A 26222-nucleotide genomic window follows, 5' to 3' on the forward strand; every position below is an offset into this window, starting at 1 on the left:
GAGAGAGAAAGTGAGTGACTGAGTGTATTTCTAAATTTGCATGTTTGATTAGATTCATTCAACCCTGTCAAATCACAAGAGGAAAGGTTTGGGAGAGTGGAGAAGTTTCTCCTCGTTATGACAGTTATGCAAATACCAATGTGCATGTGCCCCCCACCGCCCTCCAAATGGAGAAAACATAAAGATCAGGGCCAGAGAGCAGTTAAAAAAGCAATGTGAGGAAATGAAAATTTCTTCAGTCATGAAAACAGAGCAGGAAGAACTGTGTCAGAGTTTAGGAGAAGACCAGTAACCAGAAGATCAGCAGCGTTTGTCTCTCATAGCGTAACAAATACAATCTGAAAATATACTTGCAGTTATTTTCCTGGCACTGAAATAAAAATAAGAACTTAGTTACTAAACTCTTATATAAGGACTAACGTTTGGCTGTTCTCATTCCTAAGAACAGAAGTTTAAAATACAGTAAAACAGAGCTTATTTATAGCTTAGATGTACCTTCAAGTGCTGTGCAGGAAATTGTAAAACTCCATTCACCTGAGAATGACATCATTTCAACATATTCATGATGCTAAAAAAAAGAAGCAGAATTTTGGGTTTGAGGAAGAGCCAGAGGTGGTAGACAGAGAGGAGGCTCCGACTTCCTCATCTTGTTAAAAAAGAGAAAAGCTGCTTTGTGTCTGGGGCCTCTGTAATTTCCATCTCTGGTCAGTCCCAAACCTCAGGAAGCCTCTGCATACATCCCAAATATTTAGGCAGAAGCCAACTTGATTTTGATGGGTTAAAGTGCAGGCGTGCTGCAGGATAACACCACGCTGCTTTTATGGGCACCGCACCAGTGACGGAGTTCACAGAGTCGACACCGTTTCAGACAGCTTGCGCTCCAAAATGCAGCAAATTTGTTTCCACTGATGCAGAAGCACAGACAGAAAGCAGCCACAGCCTGTTTTGACTGGAGTTCAGGGGAAGGTTTCGGTTCAGGTTGGCAATATTAAGGGCTGGGCTATTGTGTTCTGCTGGTTTTTGAGGCTGCGCTATTGACGTGACCCCAGGCTCACCGGGGTCAGTTAGGGTTGCATACTGATGACATTCCTTTACAGGTGTTTGAATAAGGGCTGAAAACTGCTGAACTCTTTACTGTGCACGCAGATCACCTTCCTTATGTCGATTTCCTCACATATTTAGACCACACCTTTATGAAAATAAAGCCATAGCCTTTACTGCAACCCCACGTTTATCGATTATTTGTTCACCTGTCAAGTTATCAGTGCAGAAGGTTGAATATTAGCCTGAATATGAAAATGCTGCTCTTTATCACCAGCCATTCACACATCTATTGATCAGGGGAGCATAGATCAATCCCAGCACAACTACAAGATGCAGCTGTCCAGACTGATTACAGAATCCAGGTGTCCCGAAGAACCAAGGCCTGAATTGCTGACAAAAGAGATGGATTAAAAAGGAAAGACAGCCTAATCTCACCTGTGGGTTGCTTTTATCAGCAATGGCTCTCGAGTTGGACTTTGGCGCGTTGTATTTGTGAGACAATAGAGTGCACATCAAAGGGTTCGTACGCGGGGGCCGCAGCCAGAAGAATGTCTGTTTGTCTGTGAAATGACTTTGTTTTATGGTCGCTAACACCTGTCCACGCTCCAACACCCTAAGAGGAAAAAAAAACGTGGTGCAGGCACCATGCGAGGCTTCAGGTCAGGTACACTACTGAATCCATCTTTATTACACAACGACACAACTTTCAAATATACATAGGCACCGACCTCTTCAATTTAGTGTATGATACAGGTATTTACCGTTTCTCTTAGCATACTGCAAAAAATAAGACCAAATACCCTTTATAGAAAAAAGCAATACAATCAAAGACACTGCAAACACGGAGACATATGCAACAGACACACAGGGAATCGGTTTGTCCAGTGTTCTCTTTAGCTTTACAATGCTGGAATGAATAAAAAAAGAAACCCATTAACAGTAGTGATGACTATGATTAGAATTAAAACACACATTTGTAAAATAAAGAACCCAAATTTGAAGTGCAAATTTCTTTGGAAGCTGGAATAAGTTTTTTTTTTCCTTCATTAAGACATAAATAAGTTATAAAATAGAAGCTATCAAAACAAAAGACTGATGACGTAAAGGCAAGACACTTCATAACTTCAAGTAGGCGATACTTTCGAGCTGTGCAGGTACGCCACGGTTGGCGTTCTTAACGAGACTCGCAGCCATTTTGTTGTGTGTCGAGACAATTGTTTGACAGCGAAATGTCAAACATCTGGCAACACTTTCCTCCAAAATTCTACATCAAACTAGCAGGCTGAGACGTGTGGAGCTCTTCTTGTACAAGTACTGCACTCGAACCAAATTTATTCTGACGCATTCAAGTCCAAAAATGACGTCTTTCGCTCTCACTTTTTGGTGAATCTAAATACTGTCCAGTGTCTTCTTCCACACTCTCCTCTTTCACCCCCCGAGTCCGTGAAATTGCTTTCTTGCAACCAACCTTAAAAACACGGTCGCTCGTCTGTAAATCGAAGACGTCCTCTCGCACAAAAACTCTAAAATGAAAAACTGTCAGCACAGCCTTCATTTCTGTTAAGTGAATCAACGACATTTGATTTTCATCTACACTTAAAAAGGAACCGGCGCTTTTTCTTCCCAGCAAACTGAAAAAGTCCCACGCGCGCATGGTGGTGGGACCCGTCAGTTCCGTGAGGTGGCCGGCGTTGCATTCACTTCTTTCTCTGGAAGACGTTGGCCAGCATGGCGCTGGAGGTGGTCAGCTGACCCATCTTGCTCAGGAACTTGGTCTTGGCGTCCTCGCCCACTAAACTGGAGGCGATTGAAATGGAGCTGTCGGGAATTTTTTTTAAAAAAAAAAAAAGCAAATTCAGCCATAGCAAAGCAACAGAATTACGTCTGGTCTGCACCATATATGGACTAAACAATAAAAGCAAATCACTAGAAAGTAAATCTACAATCCTCCTCTATCCCCTCTCAGTTTTATGTCCGTGTTCACGGATGAGGAAACACTGTTTGCCAATACAGCCCCTCCTGATTTTTACAGTCCAACGGCTCTATGAGTTCCTCTTTTGAGTTGGTCCGATAGAGAAGAGACCACTCATGACCAACGGTTCCTCAACGAAAAGATGGAAAAACAAGACAAAGTAAACTCAACTGGCATGTACTTAGACACATTTTCAAGTTTTTGTCCTTGTCTTGACCAGGAAATTAAGCATAACTGACAAAAGTTCTTCTGTAATCACTGTTATTTTAATGTGAGTTTTAGGCCCCTTTGGCACAACAATGTTTTCAGAATTGGTTGCAAAACCAGACATAAACATGTGTGGGGCACGTTCTTCTCCTATGCTTGCCTATGGTCTACTACTACCGGTACTCACGCAAGCTTAGCTGCCTGCAGCTGTAGCGCACGTGCCCGAATTTGCTGCTAACACCCTGCTTTATGTTAAAAACAAAGAATGCAACTTTTCAAAATCTTCCACTCTGGAGATGTTTTAGGAATGCTCCGGTTTCATGGATTCTAGTGGAGACAGCCAAACAAAATGGAACTAGTTTTAGATTTTCACCCAAAATGTTGCTGTGTAAAGGATTCTGTAAGGCGCCTAGAAACAATTTTGATTGTAACAGACGCTATATAAATAAAGATTGATTGATTGATTGAAAGGGGGGTTTTAATTTTCATGGGCCATCAACACATACTGGTGACAGCATCAACACACATTCACATTTCCTGTGATTTTACAGCATGATTTCATTGTCTATTTGGCAGTTCCAGATTTATAAAGTGTCTGATTAAGTTTGCAATCTCAGATTTTTGGAAACTAAAATATCTCCAGTCGTAGAATAGGAAGTAAAACCACATGGTGGGTCAAATCCCACTGAAGGATGAAGTTCCAAATTAGCTCCCTCTAATAGTGGTGTTACAGCCATTTAGGTAGCAATTATTTTGCCAATCAGAACAAAGTGATGTTAGCTGAAGAGGTTTTCTTGTTCCTCACCCTTGCGCATCTGCCATCCCTCGGTTTTCCACCTTGATTTCACACTCCTTGATCATAGAACTCAGAATAACCTGCAGAACACATGACGGACACTTAAAATAACAATCAAGGGTTGCAATTTCATGCTTATACCAATGGCAGAGCTATAAAACGTATCAATGATTGTGTCCAAATACCACAAAAACTTTGCATTTGTTCAACTGTATGAATATATAAACGTTCCACTCTTTGCCTGCTTGCAGACAGAGTGAATGTGTCAGAACTCATTAGTCATTCTTCACCCTGTGCCGACGCTCACATGAAACAGATGCTGTGGAACTGTGACAAGAATAAATACAGCAGAGTTGTCTATAAGACATCTGCAGCCATCTTTACGTATATATTCTGTGAAATCCCCGAGAGTAACAGACACAGGGTGGAAGTCGTCTGGCATTAGTGGGACGTCTGTAAAGAGATGTGTGTGCGTTTCCAGACCTCGTGCTCAGGTGAAAGTTGCTCCATGTCAGTGTGGAGACACCTGAGGCCCGGCAGGAAGTGGTTGACCATCACTTCCTCAGAAATGACTGCTCAGGAAGTTAAGGGACACTGAAAATCAGTTAAATGAACCCCGTTCATCATAAAAAACACAAGGACAAATTAGAGGTCACGCAAACTGGGTTTTACACATACATAAATACTAAATACATTCCTTAAAAAGAAATAACTGATAAAAGCGTTAAAAATCAGATCTAATTAAAAATGAATGATAATCAGAAACAGATTAAGAGGTAAAACTAACACATTAATTATTTTTTTCCTGCACACTTCGACAGCTGTTTGATCTAATTCAGGAGCACTTTGTCCACCACGCCCCGCCTGGGTGTGTTCTGCCACCTGTCTCTGTCAGCAGTGCCGTAATGGGCCCACAGCAAATAAATGTGTATTTTCAGTGATGGCAGCATCCCATCTGAGAGCTGGTCACACTGATTAAAAGAGAAAGACCTGTTGTGGGGGGCAGCCTCTGAGGTTATGGGCTTTTCCTCCTGGACACTAATGCGCTGTAAAATCACAGCCTGACAAAGATCCACAGGAATGAACCTCAGACCAGCTGTCCTGTATGTGCATATGTGTGTGTGTGTGTGTGTTAGACCTGGGTGGGGTTTGACAGAGGGGCAACAGAACAGAGGAAAAAATGTAAGAAATAACATGGAGGTAAAAGTGAGCGTCTCTTTGGGAAGTATTACTGAAGGCTAGAGCTGATGTTCTGTCCTTCGCTGCTCTCACGCTTTTTTCTGCCTCTCTCATCCTTTCCTTCACTTCACCAACCCTGTAATTACCTCAAAACCCCAAAAATGGAGGAGGCTCATTTTTCCTTTCTCCTCCTGCCAAATGACAGGCCAGTCCTGCCAACAGACACACAAACACACACACACACACACAGCTGACCGACTGTACATTTGACCTTCTGGATGACTCGCTACCGCGACAGCCAACCCCAAACTTGAGCCAACTTTGACGCAGGTTTCGAGTAAATGCTTTGGAAACGTATGGCCAACTTATTATGTGAAGAAAAATATTATTAATTTGTTGGCCAACTAACAGAGCTGTGCTATGGAAGGATACAGCAGCAGGAGAGGGCGCTGTAGGCTTCAAACAGCTGCGTGGCGATGTCGATCCTCTTGTTCTCCACTGCCTGGCTGTTGTTAGCGAGTGCAAGCTTGTGAAGGTGTGGCAACACAACTAAAGGAGAAATGGAGGAAATCAAAGGGCTTCTAAAGCAATAATTTGAATTCTTACACAATGGACTTCGTTTCATACACTCATCCCTAAAGCGGGGCTCCGCATTGGGCCCCACTCTCCCAAATGTCCTGATGATCTCCATGTGCAAAGAGTGCTGATCTTGATACTGAGGGTCCTCTAGGAAGGATGCCAACTGCATTTTTACACGCTCCAGCAGCTACATAGAATACACAAATGAACGCAGAACCGTTAACATATTTATTTTCTTTCTTTCTTTTTTTTTTAACCGCAGACAGGCAGCTCGTGTGTGTTCCCACCTCCTTTTGTGTGACAGTTTCCATGATGGTCCCAAAGGCAGGGATGGTGGATATCCTCACTGAGCTGGAAGCAGCACAAAAACAAAGCTTTACAATTCACTCACAAATGTATCACATTTTCTTAATTAATGTCCCAAAGAAAAATCAGAATGAGCCAGATATTATCTGTGAATGTTTCAGCTATATTTGCTTGATACTAAATGGCCTTAATTGGCCCTCAATAATCTAGTAGTGAATAATCTGACAGATGTTATAATTCTATTCATTTGATAACAAGCTTTACAAAAATTAAATAATATAGTCTGTGATTTTGAAGTGACATTTCATGCTGATTTGGATTGAAATTGTGTGGTTACTGTCAACTTTTTAAATGTTTTTTAAATTATTATATTTCTGCAATGACAGAAATATGGACAGTAGTGCCAATTATCCTTTGATTTTGGAGTGTAGTTAAATAAAATTATACTGAATGCAAATGATTTCCTTTACTGTAAACGGTTAATCTGAATAGCACCTAAAAGGATTCTGTCCTGAAAACAAGGTCATAGCTCCTTCTGAAGGGCATTACTTGGGATCGGGGGAACTCCTACATGTTATCATACAAAGAAAGGAAAACATTAGCAAATAGTTCCAGATTGAGCCCAAAACTGACCCTTGGGTCATCTTTCATCATGATTGTGCACAAAAATAAGTGATAAGTTCATGACAACTAAAAGTTATTTAAAAATAAGGACAGGTGGTAAATCTAGGAATTGGGGATGTGTGCATCCATCAGCATTACAGTTTGCTAAAAAATGATGATATGAAACAGGCTGCATTCTAACAGTGGTGCAGCTGGAAAAGCAGATTATAGATGTCCAAAATTTCTCTGTTTATTCTTATTCATGTCTTTAGGTTGCTTTATGTTGAAGATATCAGTGAAATATGAAATATAACAGTAGTTAAGGACAGTATTTTGTAGCACTAAAGCTCAGAAGATCCTGATTACACTGTAAGGATGCAGCCCAAGAAACAAACAAACAAACAAGTGTTGAGGGAGAGGATTTCTTGTGTCAATTAACTCACAATTCAGGCCCACTGCACAGAGTTATAAGGGCCGGAGCCGCCCGGCGATCTATTAATGCTTCACTCATGCCTCGGAGAACCAACTGCAAACCCACCATACAGCACGATGAGAGAGGGAGAGGCAGGGTGGGAGGAGTCAGAGAGACAGGAGGAAGGAGGAGAGAGATGACAGGAGGAGGCAAAGACAGGGGATGATATGGAAGTGAGAATGAGAGAGAAAGAGAGAGAGAGAGAGAGACAGCGAGAACAGTGACAGGATAAAACCGAGACAGCCCGGCCACTAATCGACGGGTCGGCTGAAGGAGGGGTCCCTAATCAAACTGAAGAGGAGGAGGGGACAGGTTACAGAGGAGCATGCTAGGTCCATGATACTGCTGTGTGCAGTCAATATGATCGAGACTGATGAGGCAATGGAAGCAAGCATGCGTGGGCTGGAATTGCACGTGCAGTGTGTGAACAGTGGCTATGCTGATGAACTACATCCACCCCCCTATCCCAGCCTAAACCTGAGTGGGACAAACTCCGCACAGCCACTGTGAACCGCGCTAGGGTGGCAGCCAAGACCTAAAAGTGATCAGTTGGAATTTAAAAAAAAACAAAAAACAAAAAGCAAATCAGAGAGTTTTGAGAAAGTGTTTTGGCTCCTGGCGGGTACAGACTGGTTTGGGTTAGTTCTCAGACAGCGGAGAGAAGGGGGGAGAGACGCGGCACGGTTGATTGTCGTGGTTCCACTTACATTTCTGGGTCGGAGGACAGTGTGATGAGAGCCGGCACAACTCTCTGAGCTACCAGCGTCTCATTCACCCCCTTCACCAGCAGCTGATCGGATTGGACAGAGCCAGCCGCGATGTCACAGAGGTGGGCGGGGCATTGGGACAAGAGCGAGCAACACCGCCAACACATAGAGAGAAAATTAAAAAAAAGAAGCGAGAAAGGAGAAGGGAGGGATAAAGAAAAATACAAAAAGATAGGAAGAAAGTGATACACAATGACAAGAACTATAGACGCAGGACACAAAACGGTACTGCGTGTATCGAGCAAGTGTCTCTACACACAAACGCTCACACATGCAAACACAGATATAGTTAAACGAAACCCTGTTTCCAAGAAAAGCCGGAATGCTGTGTAATATGTTAAAAACAATAACAATATGGATCATTTAAAAAAATGGGTTATTTTTGACACTTAAATGTGCTTTTTTCTCAGTCTTGTTGCTGAAAACATAATGAGTATGAAGACATACAACAAGATTTTCTCCAACTGCTGTAGAAACAGGGTTGCAGCTGAACTGTACAAATACTGTGTGAGCTTTAAATGCTGTGGCTTCATTTCACAGACCCCAGATCAGATTTTCCTTCCTATGTACTGAGAAAGAATTGATCTGGTCTGGGATCTGTTGTAGAGGACCACATTTTCATCATGGTTTGGACGATGGTGGACAGCTATTCAAAGTGGAATGGTGAGAGTGGGGTGTGGTGGGAGAGGGGAGGTGGCATGGATATGACCTACCGCTCCTCCTCCCTCAGGTTTACATCAACAGACTTCTGTTGTTCCACTAAACCTCCTCCTCAGCATCTGACCTTTTACTGTTCACAGCTCTCAAAGAACAGGGAGCTTTGATATGTTGGTTGTGTTTAATCAGGTCTTGGTTTCAGCTAAACTTCAGGCATTAAAGAACCATTTTACCCCTAAATTAAAATCCACTCTATTCACTGGGGCCACTTCTCCATACTGCTCCCAGTGTATAACCTATTATTAGCATCAGTAGGAGGTAAACGTGTCCTGAAATTTATATCAGCTTTGGTATGAACCCATGGTAACAGAAAGTTCCTGTTTCCACTGTGGGAAGTAAGTGCGAAAGCTAACTGATGTATTTATAACTTTCAACCTAACAGGGAGAAGTTTATCGCGACCAATGGCTCCCTGAAAATAAAGTGAATTTTAAATTGTGGGTGAACTGCCCCTTTAATCTTTATGAACATGGATGTTTCCAAAACTTTCCCAACATATATCATAAAGTCAAGTTGTGTGATCGGTAAACAGTAAAAGTTCTGATTAGAAATCTAGAAATTTGGAACCATCGCTCAAATTGCCGCCTTTACTCACATTAATAAGACAGACAGCAGCTAGCATGTTAAACAGCAGCAATACCAAGCAAAGCAGATATACAGCAAGTGGCTAAACATGTCAATTACCAAATTAAATTAAACTAAAACATGGAATAAATTGTAAGACTTTGAATCAGTGTAACTTATTCAGTTGCATTTGTCACAAAGCAGCTTTTGTAAAACTTATTGAGATGAATCTAAACACATTTCAGTGTGTCAACTTTGAGTGTTCAGCACCTCAAACATCCGCGCAGCAGTACATCGCACCAGTGCAGAGGTATGGACCACCCCATACCACAGAACAGTCAGCAGCAATTCATGATAAACTGGATTCGCTCTGGAAAAGACAACATTAATTAATCTGATAATAAATTCCTTATCCACATCAACATGATCTGGTAGATACTTAAAACAGTATGCATTTTCTTACCCAAGCTCTACAAAAGATGCCTTCAGACTGTTTAGAGGCGCATGAGACAGCGACAGGGTTGTCATGACGTCCTCTAGGAAACCCACCAGTAATTTCCGATCCTCCTCCTGTGAAGGGATCATAAATAATTGCAAAATGTATCTAATATAGCACAGATATAATGCTCAAACCCATAACCCAAAGCAGATGGGTCACAAAACTACAGGAAATGTGCATCACAAACAGGTTTGGATGTTATTTCGTTACCTGGTTGTAACAGGTGAGGACCCCCGTAGCATAGATAGGAACTGTGGCTTTGGTGAGGATATCGTTCCCAGTTGAAGCATCTGAAAGTGAAATACAGTATTATGTACGCCTAATGATGTATCTATAACCAGCTAATAACCTAGAAATGTAGCAAAGATACTATGTTTAACATTGTGCGTGGGATGTTTGTCAACACGACCCTGCAAATATGTTATTGTGTATTCACAAATATCTACGGAAGTGAAAATTAAGTTGACAATGACATAAGTGCCGACTGGGTAACACCAAAAATACTTCTTGAGAGGCCACAAAGGCAAAACATTTGGCCAAACACTTCTTATAACTACAGAAACGTGGGGAAAAAAAGTCAGGAAAAAAACCACAATGCACTGCAAATAGCTTGTTTACCTCTGTGGATGTTTGTGTCTGAACTCCACCTACTAACATTCTGATCAAACAGCCAAAAAAGGTGACAACATACAGAGTGAGAGAGAGAGAGAGAGTGTGTGTGTGTGTGTGTGTGTGTGTGTGTGTGTGTGTGTGTGAACTCACCAACATTTTCTTCAGATAATCGAAGAATTTCTTGAAACTGTGGTTTAATCTGATGACACACAAAGGATCATCATATTTCTAAATACACAAATGTCTAAATAGACTTTTTATTACTATTTTGAATCAGAAAGGGACATAAACAAATATTTGATACTTAGAATTATAAAGGTCAGTGGTTATTGGATAGATAAGGTAAGATAACACAAATGCTTTACATTTATTTCATAAAGGTTTTACCTTTGTGCTGGTAAAGATTTTGCCAAACGTGCGACAGAACCTCCAGAAGAAGCGAGAAAACTCATGTACGCAGGTGGACGAAGTCACGTTAATACGACCCACTATTTCTATGAGCTGAGGAAGGCTGAAGACAAAATGTGCAAACTTTTAAAAAACTCCCTGTATATTACTATTTACAGCCGTGTGCATGTATCTTACAACTGATTGACCACCCATAACAGACTCTCCCATCCGGTGGTTCCTTCGTGCTCCAGCTGGTGGTCATAGAGCAACAGCAGTGCGCTCAACATCTCCCTGCTTCCGATAATGGTTGCTACATCCTGTAGGGGAGATGCTGGTCGAGGGAAGCGGGTCACTGCAGATGCAGAACAGAACGATCAGGAGACCTTTAAGAATCGCTACTTATAATTGCCATATTTGTGTCTCCTACCCTCTATTGCAGGTATGTCTCCATGAAGTTTAACTCTGCTGGTGAAGGGTGCATTCTGAAGCACCACAGCAAACAGAGGAGGAATGAGAGACTGCAGAGCTGAGAGGAACACATGCAGCTTGTGCTCATCCAGTCCATGTTCTCCTTGCTGCAGAAAAGAGGGCGCACATGGAGGTAAACTGTGATTATGTGCTTTATATGTTTTATAATTTTCTGCACGTACCATAAGTAGTTTTTCTATACGTGTCAACAGGGAGGGAATGAGTGTGGTGTGCAGGATGCCCAGCTCTGTGGCCCAGGCAGCAAAAGCAGGAATGAAGACCTGGTGGACCGCATTAACCACCCGTTCCGATGGGTCTGCAAGTGACAGCAGCATCAGCTCGAAACCCTGAAAGACAACCACTCAAGAGTAAACATGATGTAATTCAAGAGTATCTGATGCTAATTTACTGTATATATTTTACCACTGCAATGTATATAGAATATAAACTAGTTAGAATAAAATAAAATAGAATAAAACTACTTTTAGAAACACAATAAACATCAATTCTGCTCTCAGCTGACATACCTGGGAATACTTGTCAGGGTCATCAATGTAACCCATGATGATACCCAGACTCTTGATCACAGCCTCTCTGACCATGTCAGCTTTATCCTCAGCGAGCATCTGCTGCAGCATGGACAACACCAGCGAGCTACGGATTTCCTTCTGAAGAGAAAGAGAGAAAAATACTTTTTAGCTTTATTCCCAGTGATTTATGTACAATCTCTGATTCTCTGTGAACATATTTTCTTACAGGAAGGTACGGTGCCAATGCTCCGCAGGCCTCTGCGACCAACAATCTCCTTTCTGGATATTTGTGGTTGATCTTCAGAGAAAGAGAACAATATTTAAAGAGTGAAAAGTGTTAAAGGAAACAGGGGAGGAGAGAAGTAGACTGGAGGGCAGCCACACAGAATGGAAAACAACTCATGTATCATCAACATGCTGACCCTGTGGAAATGGCTACCAAGCTCTCCAGTCTCATTCTCAGGCTAGTAGCTGCTGGCAGCTGTTAAGCATACACACATTAGGTGACACAGGTGGCAATGAAAACCAGACTGAGCTCTCACATTCAAGGACAACGCGAAAGTAAAGATGAAAAAGACATTTCTCTATTAGAAGAGAAGTCGAGGGTAATGGTTAGCCACAGTGAGTGTTCAAACTACATTACCTGTTCCCAGCACTGAGGAAGTAGTTCGGCTTCAACACGTGTGGGGCCTACATGCTTTGCGAAGGCGACGCACCCTGTCAAGATCATTTGTCTTTGGAGAGACACAACACACGGACACCAGTGAGAACACACTGCTAGAGAAAAGCTGGGGCATTAAAGGCTAATCAGACAAACTAAACTTGTATTGTTCTATCACCTCTGATCATCATCCGGCCTCTTGATTAAATTAAAGAGGATGTGGAGAAGCTGGTCCCTCTCTTTAGGCTCCGGGTGAAGGCAGGCAGTACACAAGATTAAAGGGATCAACTCCTGGAGGAGATCAAGGGAGGCAAGGACACACAGAAAAGAAGTATCAGCTTGAATTACTATTCATGAAGCACAATTTGATAACAATAAAATTGGCCTGGAGAGACCAGAGAAAGGACACGTAAAAGTCTTTAAAAAGAAACAATATAAGGAAGTTAGGAAAAAGAAAACAAGGAACCATCTCTGAAACCAATTGTTTGGATTTGGATTTGCATACAGGCAATTGGAGTTGATTTAAGTAGTGCATGCAGACAGCGGGACACGGCTGCACATAAACCGACAGATAAACAGTCAATCTGCTCCTCTTTTACACAGCAGCTCGATTGCAGAGTTCACACAGAGTTTATGGAGACTCCAGCCAGAGCCGCACTTGATACAGGGCGTCCATTGCCAAAATTATGGCCAGGCTATTCCCGCCAGATACACCCAAATTAGAGAGTGCACACAAAGTTAAAAATACGATTTCGTTTTTTTTCTCCCTTTCCTCAACTAAGATCTCATAGTTTCCTGTCAATGTACTTGGAAGAACAAGCAAAACCCCAAAGCTGGAGAGACAGAGGGACCTGAGAGGTGACAGATACCAACAAACGTTTTCAACATGGCAATTAAGAAGCGCTGGACTATATTAAGTGGTTACATGAATGGTTCAAGTAGGCTAAAATTTGTTTTCTGCCTCCTTGGCCTAAGAAAATACTATAGTCTGCCATGAGAGAAAGAAATACTCATCTAAACAATAAGAGTCTGCTTTGCTCATGTTGCCCATTGCACATTCAAAGGAAAGGCTTTGGCTTGAGTTGCACGAGGGATGGGAGAACAAAAACTAAGGCTCAAAACTAAGCCAGAGAGATGTTAAAATTCAGATTTGATGTACTGAGAGCCACCATCTGCAAATTTCATGAACATTAGGACATGAAGTCAAGTTTTAGAGACAAAAAAAGTCTATATCTTAAGATCTGTCCAATAATTTCAGCCAACAGTTTACTCTCACATGTATTTCATTGTTAACATCAGTTTCTATGCTTGACTTTGCTGCATGTTCCGGTTCTTGAATGAAAGAAAAAAAAGAAAAGAAAATAAAGACAAAGAAAGAATGAATAAATGCTTGCAGATTCAGCAAGGGACTATAAAGATTCTGTCTTCCAGATGTCAGGGGCTTTTCCTGTAAATAATAATTTACTTGGCATATTCCCAGGAACATTAATACATGGACCCCCCCTCAAAAGGAACACAGCTGGTGCCAAAATGATGAATGAAAGCAACAAAGCAGACAATTCAAACTCTGTAAGCTATATTATCTGCACTATATTGAAGCTAAAAGGTTGACTCTGACATCTCTAAGACGCCTTATTTCTCATGAAAATCTCAGGCATAAAGTGTATTATAACCACAACATAATGCCAAGAGTTTCATTATATGCTGATAACAGAAAATGCATTTACCATCTTTTGAGAGGAGCGATGTTTGTAGTAGTGCAAATTAACCAGAGACCAAATAACTCTTCATAAGTCACTCTTCATCCTACACTACCCAGTTCGACGGAAGAGCCCTGATAAAACTGACAATGTTCTTTGTCCTGTGAGTCGTACATTAAAGATCACAGAGAAATCCTCACAGTGAAAAGGGAAGTCGGTCACTATGGCATATTTATAGTATTAGTGGTGACCACCCCAAAAAAACAAAACAAAAGGCTTATTCTTTAGTGTTGATTGAAGGGCCTTATTAAAAAAGACTGGATTTTTCATTATCAGGAAAGGTTACTAAAAATGTAACAGAAATCAGGCCGAGCCCTTGTGGGGAATCATTGCAACAGAAATAATAACGTTTAATGATTGACAGTGTCTGATAATGTGGCCAGGTGGCAGGCACAGTTCCGATGTGTCACTGGACCGTTTCAAGTCAAACACTTTTTGTTCTTAAGAGGGTGTTACGTTTAAACACCAACAAAGGGCTCCTCCGGTCCTGAAGGGGTTAGAGAGCTTCAAGTTGCATGATAGAGGTGTGAGCAGCTGCGTGTGCATGCATGCGCTCATGTGAATGTAATGTTATGGTTAAGTGAATCTAACGGACAAGGAACAAAGTCCAAATCATTGAAGAGTCTCAACATCTTAAAGTTCTGCTGTTTTTCTGTAGTTTTCAGCAGTCTTACATATGACGTTAGTTTCGATCTTGAGAGCAAGATCTCAAAACTGTGAACGTTAATAAGAATAACAAACCATACGGATATGCAAATCTACGCAAGTCTAAGAACTGCTCCAACCAGACGTGTGTTTTTATAGCTTTGCACGTTTCAGGTGTTTAGGAGCAAAATAAGCCTACAGTATTTGTCCAGGCACAGAAAAGTTGCAGATGGCATTAAAAGCCTTCCCTTTGCTTCCTCTGAAGATATGAAACCAAAACACAAGTCAAAAAAGGATGAAAGTTGCAGCAAATAAAACACAGGGAAGGAATAAATACACAGGGTGTAGCAGACACCTGAGGCTAAAACTGAATACTTAAGGCCTGTTTGAGTTATTATTTTAGTTCTTACTCATTTCTGACCTGTGTGAATGCAGTTGTAGCCTACAGGCTTTAGGCATTTGTTACGTGGATTTAACAGGACACGTTAGAACCATGCAGATGAGCGCGTGAAAGACTCACCTGGCAAAGGTGTGCAACCATTCTCTAGAAGAGAGGCATGCGTGAGAGTGAAGAGAATGGGTGAGACGGGGAAAGAACGGAAAAGTCAAACCAGTGAAGGTGGAAAAAGAATGGGAGTCGGAAAAAAAAAATCAGCGAAATGATGACAGTTTACAGTGGTGTAAACAAGAGCCACGCGACCAGTGAGGTGAAACTCTAAACCAATAGATAGACACAAGTCAGCTAGGAATTAGCAGGAGAAAATATATAAATTGTGTATAAACCGGGGGGAGGGGGGCCGTCTACATTAATGCAGCTTATTTGACTGAAATAAAATGAAAACTAATGTTCCTATCTTCCCTAAACACCCTGCAAAGCCCTGCTGCCGCATGTTCATCTATTGGACAATATGAAAGAAGCCTTGCTGATGGAGATGCTGATATAGATATAGATATATGATGAGCAGAAAGAATATGGATTATTGTACCTCTCGCTTAGCAAGCAGAACATTAGGGACAATGTGGGGAAGACAGCGGCCCAGCATCAACATCACACTGTCCTCACTGTCAGCTATACGAGAAACCTGCAACAAAAGACGTTGCTGGGGTGAACTTTATAATGAACGTACAGCTTTAAGTGTTCTATAGGAAGGATGGAATCTTACCTCTGCTCCCAGGCGACTGTCAGAGCACATTCTGCAGAAAGAGAGCAGTGCTTGCAAGAAGGCTGGGGACAACTTCCTATGAGCAAGAGAATAAAGACAAGCCCACAGAGACAAAGAAAAAATAACAGTTATTACAGACAGGACAGTTCAAAGTTTATTCCCCCAACCAGAGACCTCCTCTGACTGAGGATTAGACATTTGCTAGAGCGGTTTGTGCTGCCACTCATATTACTGCATCCTGAGGGATGTAACAACATTTCAAAATGGCAGAGGGCATAACAGATGTACATATTAATTGATTCAGAAGCGATTTTGCAAGCACACCACAGTATGGGTGGTGAGTTTGTGGTAGAAAATGTTTCTACACGGCCAAAAGTCACAAGTTGACGTTACACAATGAAGTCCAATGTACATGTTCAGAGTAAGTTACATTTTTCCACAAGCTGGCAGCTTCTGTGCACTTTTGATAAAGAATGATGGCTCCATCTAGTGGCTACACTGCTAAACCTAATCAAAATTGATTTAATTTATATTTACCGTAAATTCTGGACTACAGAGCGCACCTAATTAAAAGTCGCATAATCTAATTTTAGAAAGAAAATCAATTTTTTACTTATACAAGTCGCACCGGATTTTAAGCCGCAGGTATCCCACGTAGTAATATGAAAAATTAGCTCAATAACATTCAGTACCGGTATATGTTTTTATTACTGTAAGAAATGAGTCACTGAGGAGTGATAAACAGACAGGTAAGAAACAACATCCGCTCTTTTCAATTGTATGTTTATACAGAGACCTTAAATCCAATTTTTTATCACATGTAAGGATTTTTTTAACTTTTAATTTAATCTGCTTAGCAACATAAACAAATATAATGTACAGTGATCCCTCGCTATATCGCGTTTCATCTTTCACGGCTTCGCTGCTTCACGGATTTGTTTTGCGAGTCGTTCATTGCAGTTCTCAAATATAATCGAAGGTGGCATATCCGTTTATAAAAATCTTCTTGCTCAGAAAAAGAAAGAGCGCCAACAACTACCCATAACAATGTTCTTCTCTCGGAGAAAGACTCCTGCGCCTTCAGTAGAAACAGACGCTACAGCGGAGCGGAGTCAGGACGAAGAGGCACAGCTGGGACTGTGAAATACGCGAGTGACAATGTTTCCAACCTTGTATTACTATATTAAAATTATTGTTTTAAACAAATTTTGGGCTTTAAAACAGGTTTTGATTTTTGGTTTCATTCTATAGTTCAGTATTGCATTGTAAAATAATAAAAAAAAATAAAGCTGACTACTTCACGGATTTCACTTTTCGCGTGTTATTTTTGGAACGCAACTCCCGCGATAAACGAGGGATCACTGTACTGATAAATGGTTTTTTTTCTAACTTTCTGTAATGCAGCTACCTTGAAATATACGTTTGTATCAGCTACACACTAATTACGTTGCTTATGCTTTTTTACTCAAACAATGGACAATCTAAAACAACCCCATGGCCCACCTTTAAAATCTTATATTTTCATCGCGATGGCGATTGCTTCTGCCTTCTGTCTGATTTGTATAGCGGAAACACCGCGGCCGCCTGCTCTCTGTGTGTTGACCCAGTCTTCCAGAAAGTTTTCAAGCTATCTAAAAGCTTTTGTCATATTTTTGATTTCAATCAGTTCTTCAGGTTGGCGTCTCCACCTTCTCACCATTGATTCATTTATGCCACGATTACGTGCGGCAGGTTGATTTCCTTCTTCAACCGCCAGAGTGATCGCTCTTAACTTAAAAGTCGCATCATATGCTTTTCTTTTAGTATTTTCCATGTTGATGAGGGTTAGTAAAAATAGTTGTGAATCAGTGTGCTTGACTGATCATACAATTTCATTAGACCTCTGATCAATTTTATTTTCAATTTTAAGCCGCATCGTAGAATAAGCCGCAGTGTTTAGTGTAGAAAAAAGTAGCGGCTTATAGTCCGTAATTTACGGTATATTAAGTCATTTACACCTTCCAGGTGAAACAAAGTATTACTCCTTAAAAGACTGGGCTTAGAATGAAAACTATGTAATTCTAAATTCACTGACCTGTTTGGCTGATCGAACTGGACAGGAGGTCGCTTTTTAAGCTTGCTGTTGATCTGTGTGTGTGGATGTGATGAGTTCTGAGAGGAGGGGAAGTTGGTGTCAGTTTCAGGCTGTGGTCCCTCCTGGGTATCCAGATATTTATCATTGTCGGTATCAGGCTGAAAGTAAAACTAGGTTAAATCCTAAACAGGCATGTCAAGAAAATGCAGTTATTCTGGAATCATCTAAATTATTTTGAATGATTACTTCATCAATGACTATTTAGCTATAAGAAAGGTCTAACACTGGTGCAAATAATCAAAAATCTCTGAACTACGTATTTAAAACACACCACAGAGAGCGGTTCGGTGGACGAACTGTTGGTGTTGGAGGAGAAACAGGAGGGATTGGATATGTTCTGAGAATCTGAGTCCAGAGTGGAGGGAGGAGGTGAGGAGACAGCCTTCTTCAGTGTCTCGAGCTCACTGCAAAACAAGATGAAATGAAGAGTGAGTAAATAATCCATTATTACCAAAAAACACAGTCATACATAACGTTATCCTCATTGTCACACCTTTGCAGTTTCTTAATTTGTTCAACGAGGCTCTGCTTTTCATTGCTCAGAAGGCTTATCTGGTACTCCAACTCTTGGACAACTTCTGTTTGCTGCTATGAAGTGACAAAAAAGATTAGCCAGCTTCCCCCACTTTCACATCACTGTGCCTCAATGTTGTCAGTCTTGTCTGACCAAAAAGGTTTTAATCAAACAAGCCTATGCAATCATCATACACCCACCTGTTGTGAGAGGTCAGGCTTCTTTGGAGGATCTTGGTTGTTGCTGTTTCCCGGAAGATCACCCAAATCCACCTCTACTGACACATCTACCATGTCCCTGGGTGAAGAGAGGGGGGTGCCGCTGTTCCGGTACAGCTGTAGTAGGTCAGGGGGCTTTGGGATGTTGAGACCGACGTCATCCCACAACTCAAAGTCCTGAAAACAAGTTGAAAGGCAGAAAGTTATATTACTAGGAGTGACTTGACCATGTTGTTAATTCTTTTCGTTCATTATTTGTCAAGAAATGGGGATTTTTGAATTAAAAAGGAAGCAAATGTGAATATTAACACATGATTAACTGTAATAAGATGACTTTTCTTTTGTTTTAATGATACCACAGCACTGGACTTTACCTGATCATCATTTTCATCAGAAAAGGTGATTGATGAGAGTTTGTATTCATTTTTCAGTAAATATTCATTCACAAGGAAGTTTAAGGCTCTTTTTTCCAGTGGGCGTATGGGCTCCTGAAGGAAGGGAACATGAAGCAGTTTTAACATCAGAGTGCCTCACAAGAATGTGTCAAATCCCTCACCATCTTTCTGAACTGTTTTTAACATTTCAGGTTTACCCACCTGAATTTCAGGACTTGATTTGTAGTTTTTCCTCTCCTGGGAGGGAATTTCACTCTCTGAATAAGTGAGAAGAAAGATCAGTCTGGAAAGATGCTTAGCACTAATCATCCACAGGAATTCACATAGGAAACCAAGAAAGAGAGAAGGCTGTAATAAAAAGGCTTCAGGTTCAGAAAAGGTAAAAAGAACGCCACACCTGCTGCCTGAGTCAAGTTGGTGCGCAGAGCCTGAATGGTCTCCTTTGCTTTCCGTAGCTCAAACTCCAGCACTGGACAGGAAGTGACAACACAGACACACAGGAAGTGCATCCAACCAAAGAAGGGGGGATAAACAAATAAAACAAGATGGGTATGAAAAACAAAAACAGCACACAAAAGATCATGTCATAAACCAAAACAAAATTTAAAAAAGACGCATGCAAGTCATGATTGCAGGAAACACATGCAGCAGAGGATCATGGTAAAGCCAGCTAAATGACATGTTTGCTCAAGTGACATGTTGAACATAAATCTCAGTGAGTTTTGATTTTACTTCAGCTGGAGTCAGCAAAACTACTGAACTGCTCAAATGGTTCTTGTTTATTCTAGGAGCTGTCTGACAAAGGACTTTCCTTTCAAACAAAGGAATAAATTAACTGGTTTCAAGCCACTCAATGGACAGCCACTGTTTAGGTTTTAATTCTCATCAGTAAGACCATCAAACTAGGAACAAATCAGTCTATGTTATAAGAACAACAAATGATTGTAGAACTCCTTTGCTGGTTTTCATTTTCATTCATCGACCACAACAGTCAAGCCTGCTCTTTCTGACATACACATTCAGAAGAAGCAGATAATTCAAATTTCAAAGTGTAAACTGAACACCAAGGAGAGAAAAAGAACAAAAGATTCACAAACTAGATTAAAAACACACACAAACTTAAAAGCAATGGAACAGGAGAAAAAATGTTGCATAGGTGTGCACTGAAAATCTGATTTCCTCTGTTGGGCTTATTCCCTCTCTTGTTACCATTGTATTGCTTCTGGTTTGGCAGCAATATCTCTAGGAATTTTAAATTTTGTGTCCATTTGCAAAGGTTTAACATCTGCAGAAAGAGATATCAGCAATGTCAACTTATTCAATCGACAAATTTAAGCCACTCCATAATTCTTAATGATTCTTACAGATAAAGAGTGCACAGGATGCAATTGCAACAAAATGGGAAAACTAAGAACAGAGTAACAAGGACAAGTTTTTTTTTTCCTTTTTTAAAGAAAGAAAATTAAGTAAACAGCTAATCTGGATGGAGTGACTTGTCCAGTATTGTTCACTGGGGTTTGATCAACGTCAAGAGAAAGCAGAAAACCCAGAGTCAGACAGCTGGGGGGCAGGTGTGTCTTGGCAGGAAGAACCAAAGAAAGGAAAGAGTAGGTGAAGGAGGAATAGAGAGAAGGAAAGGTGCCAATCTGGCAGCATGTGCAGAGTCTTTGAAAAAGATGCCCAATTTGCTTTTGGGAGTAGGAAACCAACATCTCTGCTGCATGTGTAGTTATGATGGACTTGGACAGCAGTTTTATTTGTCCTTGTGGAAATATCACCGAAGGCTCCAACCTACTGTAGAAAATATCCTGTCTACGCGACAGAGAATCCTAACTCTCATGCACGGTAGCAATGTGCACACAGTACAAATGATCTTATGCTAAAGACAAAAAGAAAAGGAAATGTCAAATGGAATTGACCTTTTCAAGATGGCTAACGAATGCTGGTGAGATAGAAAAGGAGGCGGATTATTTTAACATCAGAGATATACCAAACTATTCTGTTTTTAGGCACCGTCAGCGGCAGCCTCATGTAACACCCTTCTGACTGATTGGTGCTTCGTGTCAGGGCCCCCGGATCAACAAGGTGTGATTTTCAACAATGCTGAGACCAGCAGCAGAATCATCAGAATCATTTTGTGTCCGCTCTAAGCGCCTCGTCTTACCTGCCACCCTCTCGTCTGACTCTCGATTACCGTCATCTGAGTAACGGGCAAAGTCCAGAGAATCCAAGGTGCTGATGCTGCCTGCTCGGTCTGCACAGAGGACACAGATGGAGACAACAGACAATCAGAAACAGGACTTCAGTTTATGGTTCAGAGTAAAAATTTAGGACTTCTAAGCACTAAAAAGCAGCAATCTTACAGGACTATACTTATATTTATAAAGAACATACAAGATGTAGGTGGTTGATCTCTTTGTGAGACAGAAAGAAAAAAAAATCCATCCATCCATCCTCTACCGCTTATCCGGGGTCGGGTCGCGGGGGTAGCAGCTTAAGCAGAGAGGCCCAGACTTCCCTCTCCCCAGCTACTTCTTCCAGCTCATCCGGGGGGATCCCCAGGCATTCCCAGACCAGTCGAGAGACATAGTCTCTCCAACGTGTCCTGGTTCTTCCCTGGGGCCTCCTACCGGAGGGACATGCCCTGAACACCTCACCAGGGAGGCGTCCAGGGAGCATCCTAACTAGATGCCCAAGCCACCTCATCTGGCTCCTCTCAACGCGGAAGAGCAGCAGCTCAACTCCGAGCTCCTCCCAGATGGCAGAGCTTCTCACCCTATCTCTAAGGGAGAGCCCAGCCACCCTACGGAGGAAGCTCATTTCGGCCACTTGTACCCGTGATCTTGTTCTTTGGGTCATTACCCAAAGCTCATGACCATAGGTGAGGGTAGCAACAAAGATCAACCGGTAAATCAAGAGCTTCGCCTTTCGGCTCAGCTCTCTCTTCACCACAACGGACCGGTGCAGAGTCCGCATTAGTGCAGACGCCGCACCAATCTGCCTGTCGATCTCCTGCTCCATTCTTCCCTCATTTGTGAACAAGACCCCGAGGTACTTGAACTCCTCCACTTGGGGCAGGATCTCCTCCTTGACCCGGAGAAGGCACTCCACCTTTTTCCGGTTGAGAACCATGGCCTCGGATTTGGAGGTGCTGATTCTCATCCCAGCCGCTTCACACGCGGCGGCGAACCGATCCGCTGATCGTTGGAGGTCACGGGCCGATGACGCCAACAGGACCACATCATCTGCAAAGAGCAGAGACCCGATCCTGAGGTCGCCAAACCAGACCCCCTCAACATCATGACTGCACCTAGAAATTCTGTCCATAAAAGTTATGAACAGAATCGGTGACAAAGGGCAGCCCTGGTGGAGACCAACCCTCACTATGTATACACACACACAAAAACACGTACATTTTATTTATATATATATATATATATATATATATATATATATATATATATATATATATATATATATATATATATACACACACACACACACACACACACATTCACACACGCACACAAAATGGTTATAAGTCATAAAAAGCCTTGTTCACATAGAATAATGGCCCCAAGTAACCTTTACTAACCAAGACAAAACCCATGTTAATTATTAACAATGGCTTCATGTCCGGGTAACGTTGGTGCGAAGCTGAAAGAATGTTTTAATACCTTATTTAAGTGTCATTAGTGAGACACTTAGTGTGATTTCTTGAACTATAACACACTTTAAAAATGAATTATCATTGCATAACAATTTCAGTAATTGTTCCTACTATATCTATTATTTGAGCCACGCCCTGTGTTGGTGCTCCTATTTCACTGGGCTCCACATTCCTCACAGCTTAGTCAAAGATGTTTGTGTTCCACAAATAGATTGTCCTGTACTAATACAGATTCTCCAGTTTTCTTTGAATGGTGATATGGTAAACAAAACATGCAAGATGTGAAGCGTAAATGTAGACGACCTCAGTCTTGTGGCTGGAGAGCAAGTGTTTGACGATTGTGTTGTCACGCTAACATCAGGGGGACAAATTTCCCTGCGGCGGATTCATCTGACTGTCCTCGCTTCCTGATGATTGAATGTCTTCTGTGAATGTTGGGATGTTAAAAACAACCACATCTTCACTACGTAAAAAAAGATGGTTACCACTAAAAACCAACCTCCTTGTGGTGACCTTTAGTTAAATGCTTGCAGCAATCATTGCCTGGGTTCAGAAGTCACCTCTTTAGTGCTGTCACACACCTTGGAAATCCTGCACACATGTAGCAGCATCTTCAAAAGAACCAATACACATTTGCTGAAAAAGAATCTCAAAAGGTCTAATGAAAATGCTGGTTTGAAGGAGCATTTTAATCATGGTAATGAGCATGTTTTTGTGTTTGGCAAATGGAAAAAACTACTGGAGGACTTTAACTAAACCGTGCATAAGTATTTTAGATAAATATGTTTTCTTGTATGTGAGGTAATAACTGTGACAACAAAGTTTTTAAAAATTAAAAGACTTTTTTTCACAATGTAAAAAGAAAATAACAATTGAGTCATTTACACATGCACAATGAATGAAAATAACCTTAATAAAAGTGCAACTGCAGGGACCCTGCAGGCTACAACTCCATCATTTATCACCTTCACACAGCAGCAAGTCTCTGCCTGTTAAAGTTCCAGCAGACCATCAGCCACATCTACTTCTACAGATTAAAATAATAACAGATTAAAAGAACAAACTGGAGTTACTTGCTCACAATGAATTTTATTCTCAGTGACGTGAATAGAAATGTAATTAGCTTGACTTATGCCTTTAAAGAGCGAGTTAGTTCAACGTAAATAATCACCTCACAGGCCACTGACGAGTGAAATGGACTTTCATTAGGCTTACTGTTGGCAAATTAGCAAGCGGGTGAGAGATGTTTAACGTGACGCATCTTCAAGCCGCAGCTGCGGATCTGGTGGTAAATTACATAGAACACTCTCATTATGCAACCAAACGCTGCTTGGACCAACAACTAACAGCCACTGGTTGTGCAAACAAAGTCAGGAAGACCGAATTCATCGTATTTGTTTTGGGGACAATGTTTGAATTTAAGATTAAACTCACAAACCTCAGGGATTGGAATTTTTCAATGAAAGCATCGTTTTAGCCATTGCTCAGTGTTTTAGCAAGCTAAATATAGACCAATATCAGCATCTAGGCATCGGAAGATATTGGATTGATTGTGTTACATTACATGCTGAATTTAATTCTATTGCCTAAACAGCTACTTTCTCTGTCAACAACAGAAAAGAGATGAAAAGATGATCTACAACTATAAGAACTCTAACTTCTGTCCTCTAAGCATGCATCAGTCATCAGCTGCTTTAAATCACAATATCATTTCTGGTATTTTTACTTTTATTTCTCTCTGGTTTGTCACTGGTATTGCTTTGCCTTTGGCTGTCAGTTCCTCAATGCATTAAAGTGAGAACGGAGAAAAAGAAAGAAAGAAGAGTAACATAGTGCAAACAGCCATGGGCGTGCTGATGGAGAGCATGTGAGAGCCATCACGCTGGCCTTGATATGGTGTACAATGCAAAGACTGTCTATGATTTGTTTTTGGGAGGGTGAATGTGAAACTACCCCTGCGGCTGAATATCTGAAGATTGTTAGGAAATATGTGCATAGGACCAAACACCATCACTGAAGACCAGGGCATCAATTAGCAGCATTGAATACATGCATGTAGTCACACATTATGTTTAAAAAAAAAAAAAAAAAGCTACATAAACAGCACATATACATCAATTAAGTCCAGTCTTATTGTTCTGAGTGGGTTTTGTTGATTTGTGGCTCAGCTCATCTCTATGCTTACGTTAGCACCCCATGTTAGTTTATAGGTCCAGAAGCTTCAGCCACCATGAAATGCTACAGGTTTTTCCAGTAGATAGGGCCTCTGAAGGGATGTGGGTAATATTGCCACCATAAAAGGTATTATTCTGGCTTCATGGCCCTATAACGTCCAACTAAAAGGCTAGGATAGGCAACGTTTTATTTTTTTTTAAAAATATATCTTTCCTTTTATGGATCTTATCCTGACAATTTTTGACAATAAATAAGCAGACAGGCGGTCATAATGTTACACACCCAGCTGATCCCATTGGATGGACGCAAAAGCAACCAGTGCTCCCGTCTGGGATGTCTCGTCAGCATGACAGCAAACACATGAACGTTGCTACTTGTGGGCCCTGCACCGGGACGGCAGGTGTCGGTTGGCTGCCATTCCAAATCAATCAATCATTCAGCCTCACGTTCATTAGCTATCGGACCAACATCCAATAGTGCAACACCGGCTAGCTTTATGACTGTCACTATTTCCATGGCGGTACTTACTCAGTGGTCCTCCCGGTACGAGTACCTGGTCTTTGGCGGGCGGGGTGCCGCTCTGTCGCTCGAAGTTACCAGGGTTAGAGAAATAATCCCTCAACCTGGGGAGCTCCCTGCCTGCTTCTAGTAGCTCGGTATGAAACTCTAGGGCCGTGAGAATGTATTGGTCCCGTAAGAGCTGAGCAGCGATTACATCCATAGATACTCGCGCCTCGGTGCTTGCTGCCATAGCTGAGGTGGCTGAGATCGAGACGCCTTCACCACTGGGGCTGGTGCGGTTGCTAGACAGCAGGAGCGTTGGAGGGTCGGCGTCCGCAGGTTGAGAGAATGGATTGCCTGTCGGGGGTCCTGGCGCGCCGTCACTTGGGCTTCGCTCTGTGTCAACTGTTTCATTTGGGCGCTGCTCAGCTTCTTCCTCTGAATCACTGAGAGTAAACGGGTTGACCGACGCCATTTTTCCACTATAAAGATTTTTAGCAATACGAGCTAGCTATGCTAGCTAGACCCACTTCTTCCTGAATGGCATGGGTGTTAGCGGCTTTGACGATGGAGAGAAAATACGAACACGTGATAGGCCAAATTATCCAAACCCTTTCGTAAAATCCCGCCTCTTAAATTGGACAGCGTAATATGATTGGATGCCAGTGAAACAGAAAGACAGG

The 26222-nt window shown here is 41.6% G+C and overlaps 1 protein-coding gene across 11 annotated transcripts; it reads right to left on the bottom strand.

The window, feature by feature from the left end:
- Window positions 1–1704: 1704 nt before the first annotated feature.
- Window positions 1705–26177, bottom strand: relch (RAB11 binding and LisH domain, coiled-coil and HEAT repeat containing). Of its 11 annotated transcripts, none has more exons than XM_029842483.1 (31): window positions 25567–26169; window positions 21358–21447; window positions 19591–19662; window positions 19395–19450; window positions 19173–19286; window positions 18781–18975; window positions 18560–18654; window positions 18338–18470; window positions 18007–18164; window positions 15933–16008; window positions 15756–15851; window positions 15290–15313; window positions 12543–12655; window positions 12347–12437; window positions 11930–12001; window positions 11701–11841; window positions 11356–11520; window positions 11133–11280; window positions 10901–11057; window positions 10703–10826; window positions 10466–10514; window positions 9914–9993; window positions 9668–9774; window positions 9475–9574; window positions 7130–7212; window positions 6065–6128; window positions 5826–5964; window positions 5631–5747; window positions 4503–4591; window positions 4029–4099; window positions 1705–2862 (listed from the first exon to the last, which is right to left on the bottom strand). In XM_029842483.1, exons 1-31 carry the CDS (start codon window positions 26012–26014, stop codon window positions 2742–2744), a joined length of 3588 nt encoding a protein of 1195 aa, XP_029698343.1. In that variant the 5' UTR covers window positions 26015–26169; the 3' UTR covers window positions 1705–2741. The 11 variants fall into 11 exon arrangements, 9 of the variants coding, with proteins under 9 accessions (XP_029698343.1, XP_029698344.1, XP_029698342.1 ...); XM_029842484.1 differs by lacking the exon at window positions 7130–7212 and adding an exon at window positions 7866–7948 and having other exon boundaries at window positions 18560–18651; window positions 25567–26168; XM_029842482.1 differs by lacking the exon at window positions 7130–7212 and adding an exon at window positions 7866–7948 and having other exon boundaries at window positions 25567–26166.
- Between the last annotated feature and the right edge of the window lie 45 nt (window positions 26178–26222).

Source organism: Takifugu rubripes, chromosome 10 (genome assembly GCF_901000725.2).
Source record: "Takifugu rubripes chromosome 10, fTakRub1.2, whole genome shotgun sequence".
Lineage (NCBI taxonomy): Eukaryota > Metazoa > Chordata > Actinopteri > Tetraodontiformes > Tetraodontidae > Takifugu > Takifugu rubripes.

Bases quoted from the DNA above. Each gene is read 5' to 3' on its own strand.
- relch (XM_029842483.1), bottom strand. From the start codon at position 26,014: ATGGCGTCGGTCAACCCGTTTACTCTCAGTGATTCAGAGGAAGAAGCT. The intron at 19,287-19,394 runs GTGGGTAAACCT...CCCTTCCTTCAG, and splicing joins AATCAAGTCCTGAAATTCAG to GAGCCCATACGCCCACTGGA. The intron at 12,002-12,346 runs GTAATGTAGTTT...CTTTCTCTGAAG, and splicing joins TTCCTCAGTGCTGGGAACAG to ATCAACCACAAATATCCAGA.